We start from the raw sequence: 13471 nt of genomic DNA, 5'->3' as shown, positions 1-13471 counted from the left end.
GCCCAGGCTGGGCGATGTTGCCTCAGCTCACTACAACCTCCGCCTCCGGGGTTCAAGTGATTCTCCTGCCTCAGACTCCCTCGTAGCCGAGACTACAGGCACCTGCTACCACGCCCAGTTTATGTTTCTATTTTCACCATGTTGGCCAGGCTGGTCTCGAACTCCTGAGCCCAAGTGATCCACCAGCCTCGACCTCCCAAAATGCTGGGATGACAGGCATGAGCCACCTCCCTCGGCCTATGTTTGTTTTTGAGACGGGGTTTGTTGCCAAGGCTGGTCTCAGCCTCTTGCACTCAAATGACCCTCCCACTCAGTCTCTCAAGTAGCTGCAATTACAGGTGTTTAAGCCACCACACCAGGTTTTGATCTGCCAGAGGTTTTTTGTTTGTTTTTGAGGTGGAGTCTCCTTCTGTCACCCAAGCTGGGAGTGCAGTGGCGTGATCTCGGCTCACTGCAACCTCCATCACTAGGGTTCAGGCGATTCTCCTACCTCAGCCTCCCGAGTAGCCGGGATTATAGGCATGCATCACCATGGCTGGCTAATTTTTGTAGTTTTAGTAGATTACATGTTTGTCAGGCTGATCTCAAGCTCCTGACCTCATGATCTGCCCGCCTCAGCCTCCCAAAGTGCTGGGATTACAGGTGTGAGCCACTGTGTGCCTGGCCTTGTTTTTTTAAAATATTTTTTTCAATGTTTTTTTCATACATTAAAAAAATGTGATGTAATTCACATATAAAATTCAGCCTTTTAAAGTGATTTTTAGTGCATTCACAGAATTGTGCAACCCTCACCACTATGTAATTGCAAAACATTTTCATCCCCCAAAATAAACCCCATATCCATGAGCAGTCATCCTCATTGCCCCTCCAGCCCGGGCCCTGGCAACCTCCAACCTCCTTTCTGTCCCCATCGTTTGCCCATTCTGGATCTTTCCTATCAGTGGCACCAGACAAAATGTGGTCCTTGGTAACTGGCTTTTGCTTATGGGTGAAGGAGAAATTTTCCATTTGCCTCTGAATATTTGCTGAAAAATACTCTCAAAAGAACAGATTAATTGGAGAAAAGGTACACAGATTTATTCAGTCATATTTTTAGGTGACAAGAGAGCTTTCAGAATGAAGACCCAAGCCCCAAAGTCGGGGAAGAGGCTCGTCTATAGGAAGAATGGGGGCTTGGATCTGGGCAGAACAGGTTACGGGAGCGGGAGAAGAGGGGTTCTGTGGAGAGGCAATAAATGATGACCGGGGAAGATTCAAAGGGCTTGCAGAATGCACCACGGTCTGAGGCAAAGTCTGCTGGGCCTGCAGAGCAGACGGGGGTTTGTGACAGAAGTCTGTGCAGCTGTGTTAACAGACTTCTGTTTTCATTCCTGAGACATGGGTGCAGTTAATGCAAACTCAGGGAAGGGACTGGAGGTGACTGTTTCTTCTTTGGTAGGCCCAGACTTTAGGCAGACAAGGGAATGTCAGAGAAGCCTCTGCTTTGGGGCAGGAGGGAGGGGAGAGACCTTGAAACTCCATTTTCAGTTCAGCATGTACAAAGCATCATATTTTGGGGCATCAGCTTCTGAACCCCAGCAATGTTTTCAAAGTTAACTCATGTTAGAGTATCAATCAATATTTCATTCCTATTTACGGCCAAATAGTTGTATAGATATATACGATGACATGTTATTCTATTCATCAGTTGATGGGCATTTGAGTGGCTTCCACCTTTTGACCTTTTTTTTTTAATTTGAGACAGAGTCTCCCTCTGTCGCCCAGGCTGGAGTGCAATGGGACTATCCCATCTCTTGGCTCACTGCAACCTCCGCCTCCCAGGTTTTAGCGATTCTCCTGCCTCAGCCTCCTGAGTAGCTGGGACTACAGGCACGTGTCACCATGCCCAGCTATTTTTTTTTATTTCTTAGTAGAGATGGGGTTTCACCATATTGGCCAGGCTGGTCTCGAACTCCTGACCTCATGATCTGCCCATCTCAGCCTCCCAAAGTGCTGGGATTATGGGCGTGAGCCACCACGCCTGGCCTCCACCTTTTGGCTCTTACAGAGTAATACTGCTAGGAATTAGTCTGTAATTCACGTCCAAGTTTCTGTGGGGACATGTCTTCATTTGTCTTGGGTATACCTAGGAGTGGAATTGCTGGGTCATGGTAATAATATGTTTAATTTTTTGAGGACTCAAGAAACTGTTTTCCAAAGTGGCTCCCTCTGCCAGAAAGTGAGGCTCTCCTTTTCTGCTTTGTGATTGTCCTTGTTTATTTCTGTTGCATTTCCCTGGACTGGCAATAGGAGACAATGCGATGGAGAACGAGGGGCTGAGCGGCCTATTGGTTGTGCAGATCAACTGCTCCCTCTTCTGTTGCTAGAGTGAAGGGCAGTTTCTTTAAACAAGGACACCCTTTTCCTTCTGTCATTGATTGCTAGGGTGCTCTCTTGCTTCCGCTGGGTCTTACGGTTTTTTTTAGCCACTTTTTTCTTTCTCTGCCTTCTACATGTGACATAGACATGAGCAATGGGTGTTTTCTCTCCTTGCTCATTTGCACAGTTTTAAGGAGAATGGATAGGAAGATTCTAATTTAGCTGCCACTATCCTTTGGGGCATAGTTTCAGATAGTGAAAATGCCATGGGGCAAAGAAAACAAGCCCATGTGATAGAGCAAATAGCGGTTCTCCATCTACAGGATATAGAATGACTTTATGCATTGAAGTGTGTCTCCCAAAAACATATCTGGAAGTCCCAACGCCTGGCACCTATTTTGAAATAGAGTCTTCACAGAAGTAATCAAGTTAACATGAGGTCATGGTGAACTAGAGTGGGCCCTAATCCAGTATGACTGGTGTCTTTACAAGAAGAGAAGGGTCACAGACACATAGTGGGAACGCCAGGTGACAATGCAGGCAGCGACTGGAATGACACATTGTAAAGCAAGGAATATTAACCGTTTATGGGAACCACCAGATTCTTTCTCAGAGCTTGCAGAGGAAGAGAGCATGGCCCTGCAGATACCTTGGTTTTGGATTTCTGGCTCCAGAACTGTGAAAAACTATGTTTCTGTTGTTTACGCCATCCAGTCTGTGGTGACAGCAGCCCTGGGAAACTAAGATGTCAAGGAAGGCCACTCCAGGAACTGATATCTCAGGGAAGAGCTTTCTTGGCAGAGGAAATAACAAGTGCAAAGGTGCTGAGATGGGGACTGGCCTGGCAGGCCCAAGAAGCAAAGATGCTGGAGAGCAGCTGGTGCAGGCACAGCGAGGACTTCTGATTTGATTCCACGAGGGAAAGGAGGTTACTGTAAGCAGGGAACAGCACAGTGAGATTTTCATGATCAAAACAGTCTAGCTTGTCCATGGAAAATAGAATTCGGAAGAGAAGACAATGGGGGAGACGTGACCTGTAGAAAGCCACTGTAACTGTCCAGAAAAGATGGTGGCAGTCTGGGTGAGGGTAGGGGTGTGGGTGGGAGGAGGTACAATGAGGGTAAATTTGGAAAGCGGAGTCAGCAATGTTGCTGATTGAGAGCTGTCAAGTCTAACTGCTAGATCGTTGGTCTGGGCTGCTGCTGACACCCTGCTGGGACGAAGGTGGCTGGGGAGGAGGGATACTGAGGATTTAGTTTGGGTCCTGTTATCTTTGAATTGCTGATTAGACATTCAAGTGTATAAACAATTTTTTTTTTTTTTTCTCAAAAGATGATGTAGGCCAGGTGCGGTGGCTCACGCAGTGGTAAACTCACTTTGGGTTCAGAGGCTAGAGGATCACCTGAGGTCAGGAGTTTGAGACCAGCCTGGCCAACATGGTGAAACCCTGTCTCTACTAAAAATACAAAAAATTAGCTGGGTGTGGTGGCATGTGCCTGTAATCCCAGCTACTCAGGAGGCTGAGGCACGAGAATTGTTTGATCCTGGGAGGCGAAGGTTGCAGTCAGCCAAGATGACAGCACTTCTGCCTGGACAACAGAGTGAGACTCTGGCTCAAAAAAAAAGATTATGTGAACAGGCTGCTTGCATTCCTAACATACACATACCTATGGTTTGCATAATGCGGATGGAACATAGAAACCTTCAGAAAAGGTCCTCTAAATGTGTTTAGCCACAGAAGCAGGAAAAAAATCAGTATGTTAGAGTCCAAGATGTGGACTCCCAGCTTTCCCCTCTGCTGCCTGCATGAGGAATGGCTGCATGGCAGCCGGCATGCTGTTCAGGAAAAAAAGACACCTCGGCCAGCTCATCAGAGTCAGTACAGCTCTCCAATTATGACTTGATTGACATTTCAGAGCACAGCCCAGTTTTCCTCCCACGAGGAGAGACAGAGGGGTGTAAGGGTTCCCTGGAAGGTCTCCATTACCACCAGCAAGAAAACAAGTAATAGCGATTGATGTCTGCTACCCATTATGAATGATCTGTGTCACCCCTCTAGAGAGAACCATTTCACCTAGGGGAGCGTGATGGCCAGTTAATGCAGACAGACACCAGAAGAGTTGAGCAAGATCTGCATTTTGCCTATATGACAAGTACCCAGCAACTGCTCTGTAAGTGGTATTCAGGGCATGAAAGCTATGGTGGTTTTTTTTTTTTAACTGTGGAACTAGGCTCTGCTGATGATAGAGAACTTCTCCAAGACAGCCAAATCCACAGAAGACAGGCTCTAGCAGAGAGAAAGGTGCAGGAATAAGAGGGCATGAAGTGGGGTACTGCCCCTGCAGAGGTCTCTGGCTGAGAGCCAGTGCCCAGAGGGCTGGGCTGGCCATGAACTCTCTAGGTGTGGGAGAGGATGGACAGGTGGGCACAGATGCCCCTCCCTCACTTGGAACAAGTTCCCAAGCTATGACTGCAATGTTCTCTTTGAAGTAGAGAGACTCAAGGGCTTCAGAAAACCAGAGACCTGAAATAGCACTCCAGAAGGCTGCAGAAAAAGCCGGACTGGGGACACACCAGGATTCCTGGGCACAGCTGCATCCCAGACGACGCAATGTCTGACTTTGAGATTTCTCTCTGGCAGTGCCCAACAGTGCCATCCCAGAAACACAAAAGGCAGAAGGTTGGTCCATTCAGGCCAGATTTGCCCAGATCGTTATCAAAAGACAAAAGGCCGAGTGAGTTCTAAATACTGGCAAAGAACCTGAGGCTGGCACCCACATTTTAGGGAGTCCGCCCAGGTCTCACAGTCCGATGCAGGTCCGGGTCAGTGGGTGGGTTGGTGTTGGGGATGGTGGCTCCTCCACACCACCATGTGAGCACCCAGGCCACACCGGCACCGCCATCTTACACCCGCGGCTTCCGAGTCTCGGGTCTCCGGCATCTGCGTCCCACCCAGGCAGGGAGCGTCCCGCGGCGCGTGGGAGCGGCTATGCCGGGTCGAACCGGAAGTGACGTCAGCGTGCCCTCGCCTGCTGCGAGGGACGCTGGGAATCTTCGGTTTCTGCGTCAGGGAAAACCGGGAAATGGGTTTAGTGACCAACAGCTGTGTTTGATGACATACATTTGGACCACAAGCCCTACCAGGTGAGATGGGGGGGGGGGACGAGAAAGCCCCCTGGGAGTTAGAAGAAAGACTCTCGAGGCTAGGCCCGGGGGCTCATGCCTATAATCCCAGCACCTTGGGAGACCGAGGCGGGTGGATCTCCTGAGGTCAGGAGTTTGAGACCAGCCTGGCCAACATAGCGAAACTCCAGCTCTATCAAAAATACAAAAAGTAGGCGGGTGTGGTTGCGGGCGCCTCTGATCCCAGCTACTCGGGAGGCTGAGGCAGGAGAATTGCTTGAACCTGGGAGGCGGAGGTTGCAGTGAGCCGAGATTGCAGCACTGCTCTCCAGCCTGGGCAACAAGAGCAAAACTACATCTTAAAGAAGAAAAAGAAAGAGGCTCTTTCCACTACAGAAAATGATGGTTGGTTTGCAAACCAACCTCAGATACTGCCTGGACCCACTGGGAAACAGCAGCTGTGGCTTCTCCACTTTGGTGCAGTGAGGTTTAAAGAGATAGAGGAACTTAGCTGTCGACCACAGACCAGAGTGCACTTCTCACATCTAAGGCGTGGGATGACCACCTACACATCAACGCAGCCGTCCCTACTCACAATCACGGTCACAGAGCCATACCGCAGAATTAAAAGCTCACAGCATTGAGAAAACGCAGCACTTAATGTTTATAGCACAAAGGAATTCACATTTAAAAATGAGTCAGACTGTAATATATGCCAGGAGGAATTTATTGTCAAAATATGAGGTTTCATTCCCCCACCCATTTAATTTATTTATTTATTGAGGTGAAGTTTCGCTCTTGTTGCCCAGGCTGGAGTGCAATGGTGCAATCTCGGCTCACTGCAACTTCTGCCTGTTGCGTTCAAGTGATTCTCCCGCCGCTGATTCTTTACAAATCAGCAAAAAAAAAAAAAAAAAAAAAAAAAAAAAAAAAAAAAATGCTGTAGGATTATGGGCACATGCCACCAAACCTGGCTAGTTTTGTATTTTTAGTAGAGATGAGGTTTATCCATATTGGTCAGGCTGGTCTCGAACTCCTAACCTCAGGTGATCTGTCCACCTTGACCTCCCAAAGTGCTGAGATTACAGGCTTGAGCCACCCCACCTGCCCCCATGCTATTTATTACTAAAAATGGTTCTTAGAAGACATGTCTCTCTCTCCTAAAGTTCTCCCTATATCCTTGTGAAGCACACTGAGCATATGTGTGTGTGCTCCATAGAGAGGCTGAGGCCCAGAGCAGTTACAGCTGATCAAGTGCCCTGGTGAGTACAGAACTGAGCTGGGCTGGGCACGGGGTTCCTGGGCAACTGTTACAATCGGGAGCCAGTCCTTATGGACTCGTGCATGGCATGGATGCAGAAGGGCAGCAGAGAGCAGGCAGAGAGAGTTGTGAACACAGTGCTGGGTGAGGTGCCCCTGTACATCCCAGGCAGGCTTCTGGGAGGAAGAGGCAGTCTTCGTCCTGGAGCCAGGTTGCAGGGCTTAATCCACTAAAATGGTGGACCTGTCAAGAATATCACAAAGACCGTACAACGGAGGGGAGAGGATGGTCGTGAATATCACTACGCTAACCTTATCCTATTATAAAAAATATTTTTATTTGGGGAAAATCCTCACATCTGATTTTTTAGAAGCATGTGCATTAAGAACACAGCAAAACTCACACTTCCAGAGCTATATCCTGTTTCTTCTCCTTGAATCTCCATTTCCGGTCTCCTTCTGAAGTAACCCATGGCAGAGTAGCTTTCTGAGCACTCAGTCATGCAGCCGTCTTTTCTTTTCTTTTGAGACAGGGTTTCACTGCCATCACCCAGACTAGAGCACAGTTGCATGATCTCGGCTCACTACAACCTCCACATCCTGGGCTCAAGCAGTCCTCCAGCCCTAGCCTCCTGAGCAGCTGGGATTACAGACACCCACCACCACTCCCAGCTAATTCTTGTATTTTTAGTATTTGAGACATCTCACTCGAACTCTTGTCCTCAAGTGATCTGCCCACCTTGACTTCCCAAAGTGTTGGGATTATAGGCATGGCACACCACGCCTGGTCCATTTTCTTTAAGTAAATAGTTTTCTGATGTCTTAGGTAGACATAGACATGGAAAACATGGGTGTTTTAGAGGTTAATGTATGTGTCACTGACTACATTTGTATTCAAATAGAAAAGAACAGTTATTCCATTGGGCAACAGTTTTCGCACTACGTTAGTAGTGGCCCTTAGAGGAGACAGCAATAATGATGTGAAGACTGTGAGCCATTGTTTTTATGATTTCTGTGTGTTATAGCCTTGGGGGCTTGTAAATTTGTGTGTATGTGTGTACTGATTACATATTCTACTGAATTGTAATACTCAACCTAAGAGTACACACCTCTTTTTTGTTTATGCTCAGATTTTAAAGTATAATCTAGGATAAATTAGTCAGCTGAATTAAAATACAGTGAGGGTATCTGAATTTTATGAGATTAAAATTACATCTTCTCAGAGGATGCATTTCTCCCGATTCTTTCAAATGAACCTTTAATTTCCTTTCTCAGTTAAAACATCTTTGACCTTGTTTACTAATTTTCATTAGACGGAGAATTCTTTACAAATCAGCAAAAAAATGCTGTAGTTACCACCACACCCTTAATTAATGTAAACATCATGAATGCTTTGCAGTAATTATACAGTTGTCCCTTGGTATCTGAGGGGGACTGGTTCCAAGACCGCCGGAGAATACCCAAATCCGTGCGTCCTTAAATCTTGCAGTTGGCCTTCTGGAACCACCTCTAAAGAGTTGGCCCTTTGTGTATGCAGGTTTCACATCCCATGGATACTGTATTTTCAATCCTTGTTGGGTTGAAAAAAATCCTCATAGAAGTGGACTCATACAGTTCAAACCCATGTTGTTCAAGGGTCAACTGTAATTATTGGATTCCAATTGCCAATGGTAAAAATAAAAAATGCTGCTTTAAAACTGCCTGCTGTCACACAGAGTATATTTGCACTACTACTTGTCAAAAAGAAATCCAAAGAAATGCTCACTGAATTTGTTTGTTACTTTAAAATTTTGATTCAATTTTGAAGGTAATACAGTCACATGGTTTGAAACCCAAAAGATGCACATCTAAAAGGCACATGTCTGAGTCAGTTTCATGCTGCTATGACAGAATACCTGGGGCTGAGGAATTCATAAAACAAACAAAAAAAAGGTCTCAGTTCTGGAGGCTGGGAAGTCACAGATCAAGTGACTGGCATCTACTGAGGGATATTTTGTGTGTGTCCTCACAGGATGGACAGCAGAAGGGCAAGAGAGAGCAAATCCCTCCATCAGGTTCCTCTAGAAGGGCACCTAATTTCAGTTAGAAAAAGGAGCCCTCCTGTTTTAATTGCTTTTTTTTGAGATGGAATCTCACTCTGTCACCCAGACTGGAGTGCAGTGGTATGATCTCAGCTCACTGCAACCTCTGCCTCCCGGGGTCCAGTGATTCTCCTGCCTCAGCCTCCCGGTTAGCAGAGACTACAGGCACACACCACCACGCCTGGCTAATTTTTGTATTTTTAGTAGAGACTGGGTTTCACCATGTTGGCCAGGATGGTCTCGATCTCCTGACCTCATGATTCACCTCGCCTCGGCCTCCCAAAGTGCTGGGATTACAGATGTGAGCCACTGTGCCCTGCCGTAATCACCTTTTAAAAGTCCCATCTCCTAATACTATCACATTGGCAATACTTGAATTTTGGAGGGGACACATTCAAACCATGGTGTAATGGAAAGCTCCTTGTAGCATTATTTGTAATAGTGCAAACCAAAAACAGTGTAAATGTTCAGTGATAGCAGATACGTAAATATAGTGGCGGTCGGGCGCAGTGCTTGTGCCTGTAATCCTAGCACTTTGAGAGGCCGAGGCGGGCAGATTGCCTGAGCCCAGGAGTTTAAGACCAGCCTGGGCAACATGGTGAAACCCCATCTCTACTAAAAATACAAAAAATTAGCTGGGCGTGGTGGTGTGTGCCTGTAGTCCCAGCTACTCAGGAGGCTGAGGCAGGAGAATCACTTGAACCCAGAGGCAGAGGTTGCAGTGAGCTGAGATAGCGCCTTTGCACTCCAGTGTAGGTGACAGAGTAAGCATCTGTCTCAAAAAAAAAAAAAAAATGCGGTGCCATATTCATGCAATGGAATGTCCTACGTTAATAAAAATGAATAGCTACTTACTCATGCTGTAATGTGGACAACTCCCACAAGCATAAGGTTGAGGCATAAAATTCTTTATACCACATGGTGCCATTCGTATGACGCTATAAAAAGGCAAAACTAGTCTACGATGTTAAAAGTCTGATAGTGGTTACCTTTAGGGAGGCAGGAATGTAGTGCTTTGGGAAAATGCCTTCTTTCTGTGGTTCCAGTCCTGTTCTGTTTTATGACCTGGATAGCGGTGACAGTGGTTTTCTGGGCGTATTATTAAAGGAAAGGTAAGGACCACCCACTGATGGAAAATGTGAGCACTATATTTATTTGTTTCAATTGAGTGAATCCCCAAAGGGAAAAAAAAATCAGGAACTTTATGTGCTAGAAAGGAGAGATTCATTGTGATTTTGCCAGTTAAGAATTGCAACTTGCACCCTGGACTGGGCAGAATGCATCCATCTGTGTGTATGTGGTTGTGTGAGGTGAGTCTCGTCCCTCTTTAGCTGGGAAAGAATTTTCAGTTAGGTTGGGTGAGGATCAACTCTTTGTTGTTTATCACCTTTGCTAATGTGTTGCTCAAAATTTAGAGTTATTTAACAGCTGTGACTGGGCAAAATCACATTCATGTTTGATCAAATCCCAGGCAAGTATTGCTATAATTATTAAGTTTTTTTAATAGTCCTTTATAATGATCCTACCTTATTCAGAGATGAAAAGTTGACATGAAAGGATAAGAAAATTATCAAGCTTTCAGGTCCAGATCACATTCACATCAGTCGTGGGTGTTGTATTGAGTAGATTGTTTTTGTTTCATTGATTTGTTATATATTTAATGACGTGTGATTTATATACAGTCAAGTTCTCATTAGTAGACAATTCTATGAGATTTGAATCTTATACAGTTGTGTAACCACTGCTCGCACCACCCACACAATCAAGATGCACGATGATTCTATCACTCCTAAAAATTGCACCTTCCCCTGTTCCCCTTTTTGATAACCATCTGCTCCTAAATTCCCAGTTGTCAATTATCCCACCGCTATAAGGACATACCCAAGACTGGGTGATTTATAAAGGAAAGAGGTTTAATTGACCCACAGCTCTGAAAGGCTAGAGAGGCTAAGGCCTCAGAAAATTTTCAGTCATGGCAGAAGGGGAAGCAAACGTGTCCTCCTTCACAAGGTGGCAGGAGAGAAAAGAATGAATGTCCAGTGAAGGCGGAAGCCCCTTATTAAACCATCAGATCTTGTGAGAACTCACTATCACAAGAACAGGATGGGGGAAACTGCTCCATGATTCAGTTATCTCCTGGTCCCCCTGAGAACACGTGGGGATTATGGGAATTATAATCCAAGATGAGATTTGAGTGGGGACACAGCCAAACCATATCATTAGCCATTGGCAACCCCTGATTTGTTTAAAAGATTTTCCCATTCTACCATATCAAACGTTTAGAATCTGACTTATTTCATGTATTAATAGCAGAAGGCATTTGAGACTCATTCATGCTGTTATGTGTATCTGTAGTTCATTCCTTTTTGTTGATGAGTAATATTTCATCATATATATAGTATTTCACACATATATGCCACAATTTGGTGATCTGATCACAAGGTGATGGACATTTGGGCTATTTCTGGAGTTTGTGGTCATGAATAAAGCTGCTTTAAACATTTGCGTACAGGTTTTTGTGTGAAGATCAGTTTTCATTTCACTCGGGTAATATCTAGCCGTGAGATTACTGGGTCAAGTGGTAAGTACATGTTTAACTTTAAAAGAAACGAATGAACCTGTTTTTCAGAGTGGCTTTACCATTTTACTTTCCTACCAGCAAGATATGAGTGTTGTACCCCGTCCTTGCTAGCAGTTGGTGGTGTCAGGTTTTTAGCCATTCTAATAGGTGTGTAGTGGTATCTCACTGTGGTTTTAATTTGCACTTCCCTGGCAAGTAATTGTAAATTATGTTGAGTAACTTTCCATTTGCTGTGTCAGTCAAGTTTCTGTCTGCTATCAGAATGCTTCTACTTTAAAAATTTCCTGGCCAGGCACAGTGGTGCAAACCTGTAATCCTAGCACTTTGGGAGGCTGAGACAGGCAGATTGCTTGCACTCAGGAGTTCAAGACCAGCTCAGGCAACATGGTGAAACCCCGTTTCTACTAAAAATATAAAAAATTAGCCAGGTATGGTGGTGCATGTCTGTAGTCTCAGCTACTCAGGAGGCTGAGGCATGAGAATTGCTTGAAACTGGGAGGTAGAGGTTGCAGTGAACCAAGATCACACCACTGCTCTCCAGCCTGGGTGAGAGAGCGAGTCTCTGTCTCAAAAAAAAAAAAAAATTCCTTGAACATTTCTTGTATTAATAGTATAGATTTTCAAGTAACGAATTCTCTCAATTTTTGTTTATCTGAAAAATTCTTTATTTGTTCTTAATTTTTGTAAGATATTTTCACTGGGTATAGAATTCAAAGGTGGGAGCTTTGTTCTTTCTGCACTTTAAAAATGTTATACCTCTGGCCTGCTGGCCTGCATAGATTCTTTTTGTTTGTTTGTTTTAGACAGAATCTTGCTCTGTCACCCAGGCTACAGTGCAGTGGCATGATCTCAGCTCACTGCAATCTCCGCCTCCCTCGTTCAAGCAATTCTCATGCCTCAGCATCCTGAGTAGCTGGGATTACAGGCATGCACCACTATTCCTGGTCTTTTTCTATTATTTGTTTGTTTGTTTTAATTCTAGCATTTCCATTTGATTCTTTCTCATAGTTTTTATTTTTTGGTTGAAATTCCTCATCTGTTCACGTATGTTGTCAACTTTTCCACAAGGCTTCAACATATTAATCATAGTTATCTTGAATTTCCTGTCTGACGGTTCCAACATCCAGTCATACCTAAGTCTGGCTCTGTTGATTGTTCTGTTTCTTGCTTTCTTGTGTGTCTTGTAAGTTTTAGTTGAAAGCCAAACATGGTGTGTTGCACAGTAAGGGCTTAAGTGAATGGCATTTTGCATAGAAATGGGAACACATCCTCTTCTGCTACGCTTTTAGTATGGGGAGCTGAGTCAATATAGGTGATATTTGAGTTGGGCTTGGGTTCTGCTGTTGCTATGGCTACTGTCAGTGAACCACAAGATTCAAAATTCTCTAGTTTTACCTTGTGCATAGATTAGGGTTGTGCTGCCAGAGTGTTTTCCCTGTTAAACTCTCAGCTGTGGTCCTGTGGTCCTGTGGTCCTGTGGTCCTGTGGTCCTGGGGTCCTGGGGTCCTGTGGTCCTGTGGTCCTGTGGTCCTGGGGTCCTGTGGTCCTGGGGTCCTGTGTCTCAAAGAGAAGGGGCACATGGAAAAAGCTGAGGCTACTGGAGGGATGAAGAATTGGGGTCATCATCACTCTCTACCAAAGGTGCTAATTTTTCAGAATTCAGTTGTGTTTTTTCAGAGCCACTTTAGAACCCTTTCCGTTTAGGATCACGTGATGTTTGTAGAGATGGTACAGCAGCATTTCAGAACCTGTTTGGAAATCATTTGAGAGCAGCAATGATTAGAAACAGAGATAGAAACAGCATAATGAATAGTTACAAAGTACCCCTCCTTTTGTCAAACTCAAGCCATGAGACTAGGTTTCAGCTGTATGCATTATCCCACTTTGGACAACCGGTTGGCTTGTCCTTGAATTTTATGTGAGGAACTCTCATTGATCCAGCTGCATAGGAGGTATTAGTCAGGACACAAATACCACTGTGCTCTGTTAGTGTATAATCAAAGGCAATTCTGTTGTCTAGTAACACTTCATCAAGAAAGTTCAGGCTCATTTTTTTTTAGCCTATAGT

At 45.1% G+C, this 13471-nt stretch overlaps 1 protein-coding gene and 1 long non-coding RNA gene across 13 annotated transcripts in view; one reads left to right on the top strand and one right to left on the bottom strand.

The window, feature by feature from the left end:
• The window catches only part of LOC118154756 (uncharacterized), a 29556-nt gene extending 24219 nt beyond the window's left edge, over window positions 1–5337 (bottom strand). The window contains exon 1 of the long non-coding RNA XR_004744999.3: window positions 5137–5337. This is a non-coding gene — a long non-coding RNA (uncharacterized LOC118154756). The remainder of the gene's footprint in view (window positions 1–5136) is intronic.
• Window positions 5207–13471, top strand: part of LOC103793584 (uncharacterized) — an 85842-nt gene continuing 77577 nt past the window's right edge. For 7 of the 12 annotated variants that reach the window (XR_013536574.1, XR_013536575.1, XR_013536576.1 and 4 more), the window contains exons 1-2: window positions 5207–5502; window positions 6648–6743. Coding sequence is in view for 5 of the 12 variants with exons in the window: in XM_078375955.1 (XP_078232081.1) it covers window positions 5207–5502; window positions 6648–6743 (392 nt within the window). In the remaining 7 variants the exon portion in view is untranslated. The remainder of the gene's footprint in view (window positions 5503–6647; window positions 6744–13471) is intronic. The other 5 variants (XR_008482364.2, XR_008482370.2, XR_008482368.2 and 2 more) reach the window with 2 other exon arrangements.

The sequence above is a fragment of the Callithrix jacchus genome, chromosome 6 (assembly GCF_049354715.1).
Source record: "Callithrix jacchus isolate 240 chromosome 6, calJac240_pri, whole genome shotgun sequence".
Classification (NCBI taxonomy): Eukaryota; Metazoa; Chordata; class Mammalia; order Primates; family Cebidae; genus Callithrix; species Callithrix jacchus.
Note: the sequence above shows the minus strand (reverse complement) of the source record. Positions and strands in the feature narration are given on the sequence as shown.